At 43.0% G+C, this 19,400-nt stretch overlaps 1 protein-coding gene across 4 annotated transcripts in view; it reads right to left on the bottom strand.

Annotated features, from left to right (window-relative positions):
* Positions 1-19,400, bottom strand: part of VMP1 (vacuole membrane protein 1) — a 58,143-nt gene that overhangs the window by 31,800 nt on the left and 6,943 nt on the right. For all 4 annotated transcript variants that reach the window (XM_082068660.1, XM_082068658.1, XM_082068661.1 and 1 more), the window contains 5 exons: positions 18,204-18,305; positions 15,842-15,977; positions 13,944-14,034; positions 12,629-12,739; positions 1,907-2,074 (listed from right to left, as the gene is read on the bottom strand). In XM_082068660.1, the coding sequence (XP_081924786.1) occupies positions 1,907-2,074; positions 12,629-12,739; positions 13,944-14,034; positions 15,842-15,977; positions 18,204-18,279 (582 nt within the window). In that variant the 5' untranslated portion in view covers positions 18,280-18,305. The remainder of the gene's footprint in view (positions 1-1,906; positions 2,075-12,628; positions 12,740-13,943; positions 14,035-15,841; positions 15,978-18,203; positions 18,306-19,400) is intronic.

Here is a 19,400-nt window from a genome sequence, read left to right as displayed (position 1 = left end):
CTTAATTCTCATCGTAGTTATTTGACATGCTGGAGATTAAGCAATAGATGTTTACCCTGAGCTACACTTCTATTTTGCAACCCTAGAAACGTAGCTGCAAATGCCATTTTTATTACGCTAGTCTCCATTAAACAAACTTGAGTGGGGGGGACGAGGAAGAAAATTAAAAGAAATTTTATATTTATGGTCTTATATATACTTGTACGTTTAGCTACTCATCGAGCATTCAGGCAATACTCTCTTCTTATTAAAGAGAGTGAAATTTAAGATGTACTTTGCATCTTGAGAGGGCTGTAAGTGCACTTTCCCTGTATTATTTTGACTTTGGGTACTGCTGCACACGACTCAGTCTGGAACATACGCAACCCAACTGGAGTTTTTGTAGGAAACACAGCTGCCGAAAACTTAAAGTTGTAGTGAGCAAAGCTGCCTTAATGTATCTTTTTATATCATTAAAAGTAATACAAGGACAGACATCAGATACCGTGTATTTTCAGGATTTCCTCTCTCTACATTTGAATGGGACAACCAAGAATTTAGTAATTAAAACATCTGTCAGAACAGGAAGTCAGTAGTAAAATAAGGTTAATTTGGCTGGCAGCTCACAGCAGATGCATCTGTGTAAACTGCAATTCAAAATAATCTACCCAGAATGAAAAAAACATCGTAGCTGAGCAAAACCCTCCAAAGATCAAACATCTATAAAAAGCTGCAGAAGGAAAAGAAGGAAAAAGGAAGTTCCAATCACGGCGTTTCCTAAGACCCCGATTCACTTAAAACAGGAAAAGCAGGTTGGCTTAAGTGAAGTTTGCCATGATGGAAACAGGCCGAGAAACAGAAAGAAAACACAGAAATATGTGCAATATAACACTCTCTTATTTAATCCAGTCCATGGATGCAACCCAGAAAAACAGCTCAGCTACGATATTAGGGCCTGAGCTCTTGTGTAACTGCAGCTTCAGTCAACTCCAGGCTCAACATTTTGGAAATTATTCAGTGCTTAATGACACGCAGGGTAAGACCTGACAGCTGCCAGATCATTTGGGACACAGATACACTTGCTGAAACGTACCTTTTACATCAACGGCTTTGAAGCACGCGAGTGTTTTCTGCCAGCATTTGGAAAAGCAGCGCTGCAGCTCATACAAGAGAGCCCAGTAATATCCTTTTTCTTCTCTTTTAAAGAGAGGTTCTCCTGCCCCTCTACTCTGCCCTGGGGAGACCACACCTGGAATATTGTGTCCAGTTGTGGCCCCTCAGTTCCAGCAGGACAGGGAACTGCTGGAGAGAGTCCAGCGCAGGGCAACAAAGATGCTGAAGGGAGTGGAGCATCTCCCGGGTGAGGAAAGGCTGAGGGAGCTGGGGCTCTGGAGAAGAGGAGACTGAGGGGTGACCTCATTCATGTTTACAGTTATCTAAAGGGTGAGTGTCAGGAGGATGGAGCCAAGCTCTTCTCGGGGACAACCAATGATAAGACAAGGGGTAATGGGTTCAAACTGGAACACAAGAAGTTCCACTTAAATTTGAGAAGAAACTTCTTCTCAGTGAGGGTGACAGACACTGGCCCAGGCTGCCCAGGGGGTTGTGGAGTCTCCTTCTCTGCAGACATTCCAACCCGCCTGGACACCTTCCTGTGTAACCTCATCTGGGTGTTCCTGCTCCATGGGGGGATTGCACTGGATGAGCTTTCCAGGTCCCTTCCAACCCCTGACATTCTGGGATTCTGAGATTAAAATTAACCAGGGCTAGTACAGAGAAAGTTCACCAGGAAAGCAACTATTCATATTGCAGATACACCTGTTGGCATTGGCCGTGTAAACCATCGTCGTTTTGCTAATTCAGGAATTGTTATGTACTGCTGAACAGAAAAATCAATTAGAATTGCAGAAGGTTTCTAAGAGCTTACCCACATGCAGGCCTCCAGCCGCACTTTGGAGATGATGGCCCAGAGTGAGATGGATCCTCCAGCCGGCTCCTCATCAGGGCAGATAATCTGATCGGGGTAAGGAGGCTCCGGAAAATTCACTGAGTTACATTCATAAGCAGCAAGAGTAACAGATGCTATGTGTGGACCCTGAACAAAAAAAAAAAACCACACAATTTCAAACGCATTTCATTTTCATTATAATAAAAGTTAAAAATTAAACTGCTACATACTCAAAAAACCTGAAAGAATTGGCATTATTTTCATACAAAAGAAGTCAGGAGCGGTTCAAACGGTCGATGGCCTGAACACTAAACATTGGAGCTAAAAAATAAATCACTTCGCAAAAGGTCAGGGAAACACTGGTCAGGGAAGGAGGAGGAAAAAAGTACTGAGTAAAACGAAGGTCTTTTCATAGAAGTCACAGATTTAAATAAATTTTAAAGTTTACTTTACGTGCGGAACAAATGACACAAAGCTTAACTCCTGCTATTAATTGATAGGTTTTGATGCCGTATTGGAAAACATGCTGTCAACAATTTTTTTCTATTTTTTTCCCTTAAATGAGTCATGTTTTGTCAGACAAACAAGGGAGCCTGATACTGAAGCTTCATGTAAGGACAATAAGGAGGGGAAGCCGGCAGAGCCCAGCAGGGCCCTTCCCTGCCCAAGGCTTCCAAAGCCCTTTGAAATGCAGGACTCGGACCCAGAGGACCCCGCGGGTTTCATTTCCACATTAAAGGGTGACATTCCAGCTCTCACACAAGAGGTGAAGCTCCATCGCTTTTTTCACACTGGCTGGGAAGAAGATTTTAGTTGGGTTCATTCACATCAACATTTCAAGTCCCCCTGATGAGACTGGAGCACTAGACTTAAGCCATTGCATTAATAATGTAATTTTTTTAAGGCAGTGAATTAAGAGCATTAAAAAAGAAATCAGTTCTATTTTTCCGTATGACAGCTGTGACTACTGTTGCTATATGGAAACAACTCACAGTAAAAATCTTCTGGCATGCAATTGCTGTAAGACAAGCTGCTCTGATAGCAAGGAAATTATTTTATATATTCCTTGTTGTTTTGCAGGGGACTAATTCAAAGCGCTTCGGCATACTTTGGATTAAATGAATACACAGATAGAGCCTCTTGAGGAGATAAATGAGGCACAGTCTCTCTTCGGAAAAAAGGTTCATTGAAGTAAAACTGAAACAGAAGAGATCCAGAAGTTGATACACGAGAGAGATTTTGATGTGGAAAGTAGAACAAGGAACAGATGAATGAACAAGTGACTAATAACTCGTACTATCAACGTCTCTACAGGCCCCAATGGCAATGGACAACTGTTTGGTACTTGCAGCAAGATCATCCTTCACATCTCAAGAAATAATGTACGTGTATTTTACTCAGAGGACAGATGTGAAAAGAGAGATGAAACTTCCCTAAAACTGTAAAGTACATTTATGGCAAACCCGGGAACCTCTTTGTCCACTGTACTCTGAAAGTGAGGAATTTAATTCCATCCCTGCGTCCCCGTCCCTAGTCTGACAGCACCTTGGGACACACAAGGTCTCCCAAGCCATCTTCCTTAAATCATGGTTTGCACCTGCAGAAATTTGCAATAAAATTATCTTGAAGGGCCGATTTGCATGGAGGAAATCCCCACGTACTTGAGTTGTAAATGACCATTTCCTACGTCCCCTTGACAGGAAGGGTGAAGCTGTTGCCAAGGCAGCGAGATACGGTGTGCGAATCAAGTACGGTTTTCGGTTCCACAAAATTTGGAAGACGCCACACTACAGCGTAACTAGGGCCAGCTGCCACGGGACACTGCTAGTTGCAGTTTTATAATAGCAAGAGACAAATTTAGTCGCTACTATAGCGAGACCCCCAACCCCCTGCAAGGTGTCAGGGACAGAACTACCAGCATTTCTGCCCAAACCGCACACAGGGGGTGTGAAGACGACTGTACAATGACAAATACCAACTGGAGGCTACTGCATGAGCAGCTTCTTTCAAAAGAGTTGCCATCCTTGAAATGGCTTTATGGTCTCCAAACGTTGCCTCCTGTGAAGACAGCTCTCCCAGTCTCAACAAATGTCTGCAAAAGGAAAAGTGTTACAAGTAGCCAATGGAAAAAAAGGCGTTTCACAAAGAACTGTAAACGGCCGAGCCACCTGAAGACCAGGCCCACTGGGCATAATTCTTCCAGTGCAAAGTAAACAATTCTATAATGGAAAAAAGTTATGGAACCCACAGAAGCCATGTCTTAACTGGAATAAAAAATAAACCATAAACGGTTCATTGGGAGCGGCGAAGTGTGGAGTATTGGAGCTCGGAGAGAGCCAAAGGGAAGCAGAACCATCCTGTGTCCTCCCAGCTGTCCCGCTGCTCCGATAGCCAAGGGCTCCCAGCAGAACATCACCCACATCTGCTTTAGTTCCAGCTCGGCCCCAAAAGCTTCCGCAGAGCTCGGTGCCTTCGCAAAGCCCCGGTTCCCCAGCACCTCCAGACAAGGGCTGGCTGAGCAGGACTGGGGTTGCAATGGGGTGGGGAGGAGGAGGAGCGGGATTGTCGCTGGAGGTTTCATCACAGAGGTGCCATTCTGCTTTATATTTAGCAATAGTGATGGTTTAACCCTGAACGGAACAGGGAACCTACTCTGAATGAGCTTTAGGTGCCACCTCTGGAAAATCCCAGTCAATATACACTCAGATATTTTCCTTATACTCCTCCCTTTGCCAGAAGGATTAACTCTCATGCCGTTTTTTAATCCTCTTCACAAATAATAACCTTCCCCACCCTCCTCCTCCTCCGTGTGGGGCTGCAGTAAATACTCAGAGTGTTTTGTCTCTCTGCAATAGCTCAGATTATTTCAACACTTTAGGAAAACCTCTAAGAGATCCCATGTTTGACTCCAACTGCTGCTCTGCTTTTGAAAAGGGCATTTGCAGAACTGCCGTACCAGACAACAAATACTCAAACCAGCCCATTTAGCAGACGCGCCGCTTGCCAAACCAGAAAGAGTCACTGAAATTCAAGGCATGTGAAATCCTGAACACCAACTGCCTTTCCCTCACCCTCTTCCAGTGATTTTTGGGTTTAATTTTGAATTGCAGGAGGCACTAACGAGGGCTAACAGAGAAGAAACTGAGAAACGTTCTGCTGACTCGGGTGAGAAGCATTTGCTCGCCCCTACGGATGACCAGAAGGAGCCTGTGGTTAGGCTGGAATGCGATTTGTTAGAAGTATCTGTACAACTTACAAATCAAACAAGACAAGATCTGCTCATGAAGATCAACTCCACATCAATCAGTTTTTTAGCAACAGTAATTTCGGGGAGTTTGGAAATCCCTTTCTACACAACCCCGAGGAAGGTTTGTTCAGTGACTGAAGGGACCCCGGTTAGAACAGACACTGCTCATCTTAGAAATAAGTTACTTTAAATGCTGTATTAGGAAATTTCTAGAAAGTATCATCTTTTCATCTATAAATCATGCTTGGAAACCCATCGGTGCAAGTAGAAAGAGAGGGCAGGCACATGTAACCAAAAAAAAATATCAAGAAGTTAAAATCCTTAAGAACATGCTGATATGTATAATACTTACAACAGAATGGTCTTTACCATAAGGAAAAATGACTGTATATCCCATTAGAACTGAATCATATTTTCACATTATTAATCATTCTGTGCACCTAGACTGTGAGCACAACTAAGGCTATAAACAAACCACATAGCGAGTGTTGGTTTCTCCCATGGCCTTCACAGCACAGCCATCCTGCTGAAGCCACACGAGCACAAGAACAACTACGTCTAATTTTAACCTTTTATTTTGGGTCAAAATATAATTTTAGACTGGCTCTAACTTAGCAACATTTCACAAAGAAGTGTGATATGTCTGCCGGCAAGACAAATATTACGCTGAACTCATTGCTGAACTTAATACACTAAAAATGTGTTTTCCTCCATGGATACGCTGCTTTTCATACTGGGTTCACGACTCAGCCCTTCCACAGGGGGGAAACATGCCATGCTATATTTGATTAAGATAAATTGGAAAAACAAAAGCTTGCTTCTCATGGGAAACATCCTGCGAGCATTGCCCCAGGCTGCAACTCATCTCATACTTATCTCTGAAGTCATTGCACCTCTCAAGAAAGTAACACCAAGTTACAGCATCTTTTTTATCTCCAATAGCAGTGGACAACTACCCACAAAGAAAACGGCGCTGTGACTAAGAGGGGAAAAGCTCGAGCTGGAGGTGACTAGTAAATATGTCAATCTAGTCAGTCTGTCTGCGTTACGAGATTAAGACGTCTCGTGATTTTATATAATGTCTGGTATGCGCTGCTGGCTGTGAAACGGGGCTGAGAGCGGAGAAGGATCCGTACCTAGAGCATCCTCAAGTGACACAAACATCCATCAAGCGGTCAGGGCCAGTTTTAGCAGATCGCCGCGGCATTTCAAGCCACGTATTAATTTTACAATCACGTCTGTTAGCAAGTTTCTATTCCCACTTCAGTCAGACTCGCCCCACAGCGCAGAGCTGATGGAAATTCCAAACCATGAGCCACAAGCTCTGAATATGACTGAACAAGAACCACCGAGGGGGCCGGCACGTGGTACCACCGCCTGCGTGACAGGGCCACGTTGCTACTTTGAGGAGTAACACGAAGAGCAGACGTTTAGAAAGGCCACGCTACTTTCTATAGGAGCAAACAGACTCATATCAGGGAAAGGCACAATTAAAATAATCCAAGTTTATACTCTGGTGCTGACGGAAGACAAAAATAAACTGTCAGCATTCTCTCTTTGCCCTTCCCTAGCCACCCACTTATTATTTCTGAAGAATAAATCACAGCATCTATTCAAATTGACGATTGACTTTAACGTCTCAAATGAGAGATCTTGCACTGTTATCATTATTTCCAGCCTGCTCAAGGAAGCAGTGACATGAAAAGTAACAAGTTCAGGCTGCGCATAAAAAAACAAGAGCAGAAACTCCAAGGGAGCAAAGGAGGAGAAAGCAGAATGTGACCCCCCTGCAGAGACACAGAACCAGGGAGGAGGAAGCGGAGCAGATAACAAAAACAAGGCATCAGCATCTACAAGGTAAAGTCCATCAGCCTTCAAAAGGAAGCAAAGGGTGCAGCAATCGTCTCACTAACTCCTCAGCTCGATGCGAGCTCAAATCGCCACGGTTGGCCAAGACCCTCAGTATAGCTTAAATACTAACATGACATCAACATTTTGTGGACTTCCGAAAAGTCGAGTTAAGGTGGCTAATCCTGTACAGATGGAGCCGCTTCGCATTAGCTGTTTATTGCCACAGTTCCAGCTTTAGATAAACCGTCCAGACTCTGACGTACGGCGCTTCCAGCAGCACTGGAGGCCGTATATGGAGCTCCCAGTCTCCCCAGTTGGGCTGTGACTCACGCGGTCCGGCCGCTCTCGGTGGGGCAAGACGGGAGGTTATTGCTTCCAGCTGTTCCACCACCCTCGCGGCGGGACGGCGGGACCAGCCGCGGCTGCTCGGCGCTCGCCAGGCTCACACCCAGCAGAACTTACGTTATTAATACCACCCATTGGAACTCGCGTTAACACACCGGGCTGGGGGTCAGGCCGCTGTCCCCAGGCCGAGCTGCAGCAGTCACAGGATTGTTCTTCCACGGGATAATCTGAACCAGAGGTGCTGGTTGTGTTGTCTGCAGGTATCCAACACATACAACAACACTGGGTGCATTTACGTATCCAAAAGAACATTTTTCTCCTTGAAAAGATCATTTTTAATCTCAGATTTTTTAAATGCAAGCAAGCCACCAGAAGATTTAAGAAACACACAGGTTACAGAACCGCTCTGGCAGTAGCGTCCAGTTTAATTCAGACCCTTGCAGTTCATCAGGATATTAATATAAATGCTACAATTTCAAGCAGAACAGAGCCCATGTGAGTTGTAAGAGGAGCTCCCGTCAAGAGATGGTCAGCAAAAGTCATTTTTTTAAAGTTATATGTTGACTCATGTATTCCAGGATGTTCCAGTTGATTGTAAAAAGCTTAGGACAGCTGGAGGAAATACATTTAAAGGCATGAAGGAAACAAAAGAGAGTAAGAGTCACAAACAACCCTCACACAAACAGGATCCATTTCAGCTTCAGAATTAATGTCTGTCTTCTGCACCCACCACGTGTTTTTCTTTCGGCTACCTTACCAAGTCAATAGCAGTAATCTGAGCACAGATATTAGTCAGAACCGGTTTTTATTTCTTTTTATTTTAGGCTCGTGAGTTGGCATGTGGATTGAAGAACAGTATGGACTGGGAATGAACAGCTCACTTCACAAAAAGAATGGAGCGCTGGGCAGGGGAGCGCTGCCGTGCCCTCCCGGCTGAGGCGGCTCCGCTTGGCTCTTTCTTGCTTTACACACAGACCCCACAGTTTTCTGGGTTACTCACGCTAGTTTTGAACAATCCATGTGGAAAGATCAAAACTTCTGGAGTTGATAATCACTATGAGAACTCTCCTGGATTCAAGTCACAAGTAAACAAATGGAGGAAAAAAAAGAAAGTTCTATGCATTTCCAAATTATTCTGTTTATTTGATAAAAGTGGAGAAAGCCCTGTTTTGTGAGCTTTTATTTTCAGAAGCACTTTAGGAATTTTATCACGAGTGTCCTTACAAGCTCAGCTCCTGGAACCAGACACCTAAAAGGAATTAAGTTTGATTTTTAAAAGCTTTCAGTAGTCCTGGCAGGAACAGTCTGGTGCCGTTCTGTTGTTGGTTGGTTGTTCTGTGGGTTTGTTGTTGCTTCGGCTTTTTTCATTATTTACACCAGCTTTTTTTTTTTTTTTTTTAATTAACAGGCTCACTATTGCACAAGGTATCTGGATTTGAAACCTTCACATTTTAACCCAAACCAGTTCAGACGGGGCCAAAACGCGACTCATTTCAGCTGGGAACTACCACACTTTCAGAAGGCCACAATGTGACCGCTCCTCAAAGCCAAATCCTGGAACTAATTCAGAACAGGAACGAGACACGGAACCCTCAAGCCCAGATAAACTCACACTGGCTCTCTAAAGCCAGCGCTGTCAGCAAGGACACTGTCTTTTCAACTCAATTCTCCTTAAACACAGCTTTCTGTTCTTTTTCATGGCCTGAAATGATTGCTACGGTCTCTTCCACCCTGCTCCAGGACACCCAGTAGGAATTAAGTGACAAACCCACGTTACGGCTCTGAAAATATTTGAACTCTTGCGCGACTTCCGCACACAAACCGTCCCCATTGTACCTCCCGCTTCCTGTTTGTGCTGGGCCACAACGCGCCCACCGGCAACAACCTTGTCAGCAGTTGCTCCACTTGGCTCCATCAGCAGAGATCCATACTTAGGAAATAAAACACAAAACCCAAATGCAAACAACAGCCAAAGCTCTGCACTCTGACCTGTAAGGAATTCACTTCCATCCCCCCCCCCGCTGTTAGATTGTAACAGACCGTACACAGAGGGGACATCTATCATCATTTTTTGATAGGCACTCATTCTAAGCTGATTTTGTTTGCCTTGGCCGCATCTTTTGCAATCCGCTTGCCAGAGCTGAACTGAAACCGAATCACGAGGCAGAGCCTCGCGTGAAGATGGCAACGGCGTCACCGTCCCAGCCCAGCGCTCCATCTAGTGTCCCCTGTCCCATCTCAACCCGCTGCCCACCAGCATCCCATTCAGCTCATCCTGCGGCAAACAGACCTCTCCAAGATGTACAAACACAAGAAATTCCTGACGAGTTACCCTCAGTCATCTTCTTTTGGTAACTAGGTGATTCATGCCATTTATATTTTTAATACACCACCAATAGAAGAGAAAACATCTCGGGACTAAGCAAAAAAAGCAGCTGCGTGCTGCTAAAAACAGTATTTAGAGTCGTTAATCATAATAGTTTTATTTCCTACAGAACCACATCATTATTACTATTTTTAAAGTGTTGTTTTTAAAGAATTGTCAAAAACCTTTAATGGACTTTGGGAAAATAAGCCAGCAGACTTGTTTTGAAAGAGGCAGAATAAAAAGGATTCTTGGGAGAGCAGCCCGCTTCCCTGTTCCTGCCTTGCCGATGCGCTCGGTGCCAGCCCTGCGCTCGCTGCCAATTTACAGCACGAGAATTGTTTCCCAAAAAAAAGCCATGTCACACTTTACATTTACTGCTGGCTACGACTAGGGAAACAGCATTAAACTAGGAGCCAGTATAGCAGACAACGTTCAGACCCTTTGTATTATCAAGAGTTCTTGAGTCACAGAAATAGCAATAAAAAGTCTATTGTCAACGTAGCAAAACTGACCTCTCCTCTCCTAGAGCGAGCGGCAAGAACAACCTGGTGACCAAGAAAATCTAAATCAGATGTGAACTGGCATTAACCAGGGGCAGTAACTTCCCCCCAAACTGAGACCGCTTCAGATTGTAAAATCTGCATCAAGCAAAGCGCTTTCAAGCCGTCCCTTGTCAGCAAACCCCAGGATGCCCCCGGGCACTGGAATCCACGCGGCTCCAAGGAGCAGCTGCTCAGACGCTCTGAAAAATCCAGACAAACGACAGTTTTCAACACTGGAAAAGCAGCGAACCAGGCCAGGGAAAGCAGAGAGTCCATCATAAACTGCATCTGTTGCAGAACTACCGTGATTTTTGCCCAGCTCACGGGCTGCGCTTCTCAACAGTCTGATATGAAGGTATTTTGTAGGCAGTAAATGAAAGGCTATATTTACAAAAGATGCACCTGTGTCGCAGCTGAAGCAGCTCAGGCGGTGTCTGAACAGGTGCCCACATGCCAGCAATTCCTGCTCCTCAGCCCTTCATGGCACAGACAATACTGCAAGAATCAACAAGAGCCCAGCAGCACATGGGTGGGCCCAAGAGCATTGTTCTCCCGGCATGTGATTGCATTCCCAACAACCTCACTCTACATACACATTTAAAATGAGCAATTAATTAAAAGCAATTTTAAAACACTTACTGAGTCAGTTCTCTATTGCCAGCAAATCTAGGTGCTAAAGCAGAAGAGGATTTACTCTTTTATAACTTTTTATTTATTTGAAATGCTAGAAGTTTTACCATATGAAGAAATATAATTAAAGTATATGGAACGTGGAAAACAGTTTTATAGTAAAAGATAATATAGTGAGTTTCCTGCTTAAACTGCCGTATTTCTACCTTTAGAGGCAACTGCTGCACAACTAACACAGCAAATCAGTTTAAAACTCCTCCTTTTGAAACCTGGAGCTCCTAATTGTTTTGTGTCCAGGTGGGTTAAATTCAGAGTATTATTCAGAAATAAGTTACCCCTAAAAGTTGCACCAATCGCCTTCAGTAAACACCCCATGTTCTCCTGCACGCAAGGTGTGGGCTCAAACTGAGGCAATATTTAGGAGCACATTACACATACATATTGCTGGTATATCTATATTGGCAAGAATATTAACAGGGCAAGTATTTAAAATGGCAACAGGCTGCACGGCAATGAACTTGTGTTTTTACTCTCCTGCTGCCATCTAGTGGCTAAAAACCAGATATTTCTCCTCGAGTTGGGAACCAGGCAGAGCCCCCAAGCCCAGAAAGTGCAATTGTCCGAAATTCATGGTCCACGCTAATCAATAAATCTTGCATACGAGAAGAGTCTAGAAATGGTGCACAACGTTTCTTATTTACTGGATTTCAGATGTGTAAAAATTAAGAATAGGAACTGTATGGTGAGCTCTCCAAACTGCTTTGAAGAGAGTATCTAAATACGTGGAACCTTTGGTTAGAGGAAATCTTAAGTTGATTCTCACTGGTTGCTAGCCTAATGAAATATTTTAAAAATGCAGAATATTAAAATTGATCATTTAAACTGTTTCCTACTTGCTGATTTAAATCATGACCAAGTGATTTCTGCAGCAAACCTGTCCCTAAGCTTTTAACGGCATCAACTCTGCAAGTCAGAACCATCTGTACATTCTCAATTCACTGCTAAGTAGTATCCAGTGCCACATAAAAATGTTCAGACACTCAGTTTTACTGAGTTTCCACTTCCAGTGCTTTAGACTGACAGCAATATTTTTGTCTAGAAGGCTCTGAATGCATCAACTCGTTTCTGCTTAGCAATGGTTTCCTTTCTCCTGCGCTTTCTGCCTCCACCGTCCTTAGGAGAGAAGTTACACCAGGAGTAAGTGGGAGCGCTGCAAGCGCAGCCCGCACAGATGCCATTCCGGCTACCAGGCGCTGCCCTGCTGGGCGGAAAAGCACGAGTTTCTTGTTTCTTGTAGCGTTTTCTGGTTTACTGTTAATGATTAAAGCAGTTCTGAAAGTAAACATCTGTAATTGTTCCAAATACAAGATGACATTCGTTGCATAAACTGGTTTTAATTATTTTGTGGCCATGAAGCGTTTTCTTCAATCCAGGACAGTGGTTTCATAAACAAGGAACTAATCCAATGGCCAAAAGCAAAACACACCCAAACATTTCCCTAACTTTCCTAGCTGAGATAAACAACATCATACACATTTTCAGAACAGATATTATTTTGTCTTTCTAGACAAACATTTTTCTTGCTGTTATTTTCAATGCAGAATTATTACAGTTCTTAACGTTTAGGACTCACGGAATATTCTTTATTCACATATTTTAAAATATGCAACAATTAAAACACTCTATTCAGAAAAAAGATGGTATGGAAATATCCTTACCAAATAGAGCAGAAAGGTGTGGAGACCTGTTCCAAGTCCAACAGAGGACAGAATGCCCAGTCCTACCCAGTAGGCACACCAGAAGAACTTCTTCTCCATATACCGCACATACTGAAGGAGAAAAGTCACAAAAGAGGAAAAAGATCAGCAAGTTTCCAAGGAGATCGATGAAAAATTCAGGTTCAATAGTAGGGGGTTGAATCACAGAACAGGCAAACCAGGTGTGAGCGGCCAGCTCAGGAGCTGGGAGCCCCAAAACCAGCTTGCAAGAGCCATCTAGTGGCAAACATCAAGTGCATTGAGCTCTGACCTTGTGCTGGTGAGGCCACCAACCAGCACAGTTTTTAACGAGCCAGGGCAGTTTTTAACGCAGCAGGTATTTGCCCATCAGGAACAGGCCAGATTTACCATCTACCAACTTGCTCTGTGCTTAAGTGCTTAGGTCTCAAGCACAGGATTGAGTGAGCGAGAATGCGACGAGCTGAAGCAACGAATTTTACTGCATTTGAAGGCCCGTCCTGGGAAGGCAGGAGTGCTGCTCCAGCCCCCCGTGTCCCTCGGGGCGCCAGGGACACAGCACCGCAGCACGGCTGTGAGCAAGTCCTGTGACAACAGGAACCTGCTGAATTCAGGGTCACACAGCAGCACAAAAAATGCTGCGGAGGGTTGAAAAGGGCTGTCTGCCCTCAGGGAAAACCTGAAACTCGGAGAAATGGGGAGGGGAAAGGTGTAGACAACACCATCACCTTATGCTTAAGCAGTGGCTTACACTTCAAGTGATGCAAAAGCATCAGTCTGCACGTTCACCAAAGCACAAAGATAGTTTTTCAACAGCCATCTGAAAACAATAGGTGGCATGAGAAACATTGCAGAGCCACATTGGAACCATTAAACTGTTTTATGCCTACGTCTATGCCTGTCCTCGCTGGTCAGGACACTCTTGCACCAACGCAGAAGAAACACTTCTTGAGAACCACAAAGCTCTCAGTTTAGTGCTATATGTCAAAAGCTCACACCACTATTAAAAGCTCGTTAACAGCAGAACTGGAGGAGCGCTGCGGCATCCGAGGTGTGCTCGCTCAGGAACGGGTGAGAATCGATCAAACGATACAGCTGATCGTCCCCCATCTCTAAAGTGCAACTTGTCCATGCACAGAGAGGAGTCATGACATGAGAAACAAATACCCTAAGCGAGCAGGAGTTCAAAAGATACACCACAATTTCATGAAGACTCCATTCAACTCCTGATAGGTCGACTTTAGCACAGGGTCAGGAACGATTAGTCACTAAGGAAAGTAACTTAAAAACCTCGTACCTGTTGATGTGTTCCTTCAATGTAATACGTAGCTGTGAGCACTGCAAGCGTCAGTAAAAGACACACCAAGATACTTCGCCGATGCCACAATCTTAAAAGACAAATGGCAATTAGGGTTTTTCATAATTTAGCATGCATTTCAAAGTAACTTATTTATCCCTGTGGACTGGGTCTGCGGGGATGTAGTCAGCAGGGACAATGGCAGCTGAAAGGTCCGCTATTATAAAAGAATAAGCCTCCCAAGAAAATATCTGGGGAGCCTTTATTCCTTTATTCTTTATGGAAAAATCTCTACTCATTGTCAAGTGAGATCAAAGTTCAGCTATGCTTTTTTCCTTTTTTTCTTCTTTTTTTTTTTTGTTAAGAAAGACAAAGTAACTGTCTGAAAACAAACATTCAGCTTGTGCAGCCGAGCCGGTGTCCAACTCAGGGCCATCAACAGCATCACTGCTTAAGAAACGGGCCAAGCAGGCGCTGGGGGGACACGCGGACGTGCCAATTCCAAACGGTGCTGGTGGGCAGAACCACAGGGACAGCAAGAATTCAAAATCTGCACGCTATTTTAGTGCCCTTGAAATTAATCTCTCTCACAACAGCTCAAGGCTTAACAAATACATTTTAGTTAATTACGAAGCGTTAGAAGCTGCTGCAGTAAGGGGAGAAAAGTGTTTACCTCTGTAATTTGACATCAAATTGCTTTTGAGTCTGTTTAGTTTTACACGTACGTTCTGCTTGATGTGTATGTGTCCACACACAGTAGACTAGCAAATACATCTATTATTTTCTGGGAAACACTATTATACTGTCATCTACTGATATAAAAAAGCAAGTGCCAACATCACTTAAAGATCTCAGCCATGAAATAGCAAATTATGAATGTAAATTATCCAGACAGACAGAAAAAGATAGAAATATGAGACCTGTGACAGAGGAAAATAGCCACAAATGTTTTATATTAAGCAAGCTCAGAGTCACTCTAACTTTCCTTTAATTTTAATATAATTTGTGCTGCTTATATTAGTATGACAATTGGTTTTGAGTGATTGTCATAATTTAAATCACATTTTACTCAAGTGGAGCACAGGAGATCATTAAGCTGAGACCTCAGATTGACTCTTAATAGCTTATAATAGTCACTGTTATTTTCTGTAAAGATAGCTCGTGCTAGACAACAGAAATTTGCTGCACGACAGGGGATGTAAGTGCTATCTGTAACAGAATTTGATGTCTAGGAAGCCAGAAAATAGTCAGCTTAAAAGAAGACCTCAAATGTAACTTCCGCTGGGTTTAAAGGAATGCTTGGAGGCTGTCAAAAATGGTTGATGTAAACCCCAATGAAACAGTTCTCAAAGAAACAATTCCTAATGAGAGTTGAAAGAATGCACATAGTAAAATCAGTAGGTTTGGGGGGTAGATTTTGGAGGGTGAGGCGGGACATCTTTGCAGCATCATAAACATCACTGCGGGTTCCACAAAATCCCCAACCCTGCCCTAGAGGCGCTACTGCGAGATCATTCAGCGATTCTAACACATACATTAAGAGATCGGCACTTCTCTGCAGTCACAAGTACAATCTCTCTCGCCTTAAGGATCCCTAAACACTGTCCCACTCCTTCAAATTGCAATATTCAACTCTTCAGAAAGGAAGTTTGCAATTTTCTTCCATTGCCACCTTACTGTATTTACACTGCTGTAATTTAGGCAGGAGATCTGGGTACACAGCTAGAAGTGGGATATGTTCCAGTAGCCAACTTTAAGGTACAAAAATAAGTATATTTTCTCAAAGAAGAATTTCATAGCTGTGAATCATCAGGGAAAGCAAGATGTCAGAACGACCTACTGAACCAGAACACGGTTTCCCCAGAATGCTTAGTAGAAGTTAAAGAAATTATCTTTACTTTATGGTCCATTCCTTCAAGTTTATTAGAGTTTCCAGGCAAAAATACTGCAAGGTAACAAGTGGCTGTTTCCAAAGGACAATATTCAATCTCTCCTCTCGGTCCCTTCGCTTCCGTTCACTCAACAAAGAGGAATCTGCAAATGAAAAGTAACAGAAATGTTAAAGCGCAGACCGACAGTTCAGATTCTATCCCACCCCAAAATATACTTTATGTTTTTCCTTTTCTTAGGAAGGCAATGTGAGCTCCCCGTCATCTTCTCCACTCATCACAAAGCATTTCCTCCAAGGCCATCAGAAATCAGAGGCCTCCAGCAAAGGAAATCAGGTGGTTTTTTCCCTCCGTGTAGCTGACAACCATTTGAGAATCTAACTGGCCCAGGGCACAAAAACTCTGGCCTGTGCATGAGGTGCCGCACTCCCAGCTACAAACCAGCTAACGCATTAGGTCAACGCAGAGACGCAGCTACAGAGACACATTTCACTCTGGACTTTTGAGTTTGGTTCTCTTCCAAAGCTATTCTCAGCCTTCTCCACTCAAAATGGATTGAATTACGTGTGCTCTTTACACACCACAGTCACCGTGTAACTGGAGAACAGCGTCCAGCCCCGCGGTGGGGACCTGGGGCCATGGTGAGCGCCGCCAAAACCAGCCCAGCAGACAGGAAGCGCTCCCGTGAAAAGGATCCATCTGCTTTTACACCACGTCCTGCGCTGGCCCGACACTATAGATTTGGTTGATTTCACTGCAGTGATTTGGTTCTAATGCCGCGCTCAGCACACCTGTCACTGCACACTGCCATGCTAGTACAGAAGAAAGGTTCTTCTGATAAACATGTCATTTTGCACCTATAATACAGTCAAAATTCATAAAAACCCGAGCTATTTTTCAGATGAGAATGCTTGTTCAAAGGTCATCAAGCTAATGAGTGGTAATGATGTTTAAACTTTTAAGGAAAATTAATTCTGAAATAAGAAAAAAATATAATAATATCATAAAACAACGGGAGAATACACAAAAACAACTCTTGTATCCAGACACCAAAATAAACATCACTTACTACACAAATCAAAACATGTATTCTGTTTTGCATACATGGAAAGCATTGCAAAAATATTTAATATTTTAAATGTAACAGCTTTTTACTAATTTCAATCTAATCTGGATCTGCAGCATATTGTAACCCAAAATGTATTATTTCAGTCTTACTCCAGTAATTTAAATTGGTTGCCTTATCAGATGCCAACATTTACACAGAGATCACATACCTCACCAGTCACACAGCCCATTTAATTTTGTATTCTTGAGCTGTAAGCATCAGTTGCTTTAGATGAACTAACAGAAATCCTGCAATGGCAAATAGAGGGTAACATCCACGTTCCCTCGGAGTTACAGAATGATTTAAGCCCTTAAGTAAAAGGCTGTGATTTGTTCCATACACACACAGCTCTTCTTTAAATCCTGCCACACTCATTGCCTCAAGAATTTATCCTTTTTTCCCACTTAACGTCTAATAAAAATTCTTCAACCTTGTTTTTTTGACTTTGTTTTTACTAAAGGTCATAAAAGACAATGGTGTAAGACCGCACACAACTTGAGAAATCACTTGGTTACAAAACCTAATTAAATATGGAACTGGCACATTCAAAGACGACAGGAAACGAACTGAAATGATTATCATTTCTGTGCTATACTGCACAGCACAGATAATTCAGTGACACAAGGCTCTTCACGAAATGTTCTCAGGTTATTTTTCACGAGCCCTAAACATTAACTCAAGCCTACTTCAGACGTACCAGTAGGAAAAACAGAGGCAAGGCAGGAGATGAAGCAGTTAACTATTTTGTTAGCTATTTATTGTTGAAACTGATAGCAGAGCTAAATGTCAACAGAAAAGCTCGGAATTGGGAGACTAAAAACTGGATTTCTCCCAGACTAAAACAGATTTTTATGACCAAGTCCTAACTTTTCAGTGCCAAAGGGTGGGGCTGTACAGCCTGATCTCCACAGCCACATATTTGCCAACATCATTTAGTTTTTCAGCTCAGTCCCGTTGCAGCCCCTGGAGGTACCCAGGGGCTCTCACACACAACTACAGAATAACAACTCTGAGGGAGAAAAGAGCGTAAGAGAAATCGGAATGAAAATACACAGCATAAAGCTATTCTGTGTCTTTACAATACATAAATCCTCCAGATTTCAGGTTTAGAGATGACTGAGGTTTCCAAGATTGATTCAGGCGTTGAGGCTCTTTGCATTATCTGGGCATTACGTGCACCAAGATAAATTCCCCTGGAGTGTCGTGCTGCGGGTTTACACACCAAGCTGACCAGCTGAGAACATTAACTCATTTCCTACCTACCTGTAAAGTTTCCATTGTGCTGTTCTTTGATCATTCCTGTGCGTCTCTGGTCACAATCTGTTCCATTCTCTGCCATTTCATAGATCAGTCACGTATGGGGATCTAATAGCAGAACAAAAAACATCACGTCTCAGTTTCTGGTTATGAAGACTCCATTTACTCCATAGTCAAAGGATACAGGCAAACATCTAGCACTTCTCCAAATTCAAATCACAGTTATCCTGCATTACACCATTAAAAAATATAAAGTGACTCAACTCCCACAATGACAACGATTAAAACATTCCCACCTACGGAAATCTAAATTTTTCGCTTCAATGACAAAACTCCCTCACTTCTAACAACAGAACAAAAGCTCATTGAACAATCCCTTCTGCTACTCAGCCCACTGTTTGGGCTCCAGAAGCAGCAGAGCTTCATACAAACCTCAGTTCAATCCTGAGAGAGGTGCTTAATATTTGATTCTCATATTAGAAAGCAACTGAGTCCTGGCACGAAGCTCCCAGGTAGTTACTATGCAAACAGACCTCAGAAGCCTCTCACTAGTGAGATCAACCTTAAAAAGTGCAAACGAACAGCTATGGTTTTCTTTATCCAGGAGAGTAAATAGTGCAATAATTGGAGGCCGGCATAAATCAGAATGTTGCAAAAGCTTCTTTCTTTTTTTCCTAGAAAAAGGGAAAAAAAACTGAAAAGCTGACAGTTCTTACACAATCAAACCCAAGGAAACAGCCAGTCAGGCTCCTCGCTGCAAAAATCCTCTCGTCAATCTTAAGACAGTTCCTGGAATTTTATTTTGGAAAAATTGTCCCACAAAGCTAAAGCATCTTATTTGCATCACATTTCTCCCCGTAAGCAAACATGATTTACAGTTTTGGATATACTGCTTTTGTTGGAAAGTAGTAAATATATTAAAATGACAGGTTATATAAAACTGTCTAGTGGAGGAAATTAAAGTTTTACAGAAAAGAAACCTACTTCTCCTTCGATTTATGTTAGGCTTGAGAGCCAACAGCAACTCAGGTTTGGTAAACAGGAGTGAGATCAGCCCTTTGATTCAGACTGCAATAATCTTGTCAATTTTTGCAATAAAATCTTAAAAGATTTTACATATTGCATTTGGTTAATATGACGGCGGTTTCACAGGTCAGTTTTAGACGTTCTAAACAGGTACAATCCTTGTGCGTGACTTGTAAA

This window comes from Streptopelia decaocto (genome assembly GCF_964273445.1).
Source record: "Streptopelia decaocto genome assembly, chromosome: 18".
Taxonomy (NCBI): domain Eukaryota; kingdom Metazoa; phylum Chordata; class Aves; order Columbiformes; family Columbidae; genus Streptopelia; species Streptopelia decaocto.
The sequence above is the reverse complement of the archived record's forward strand: the minus strand, read 5'-3'. Positions and strand labels throughout refer to the sequence as shown.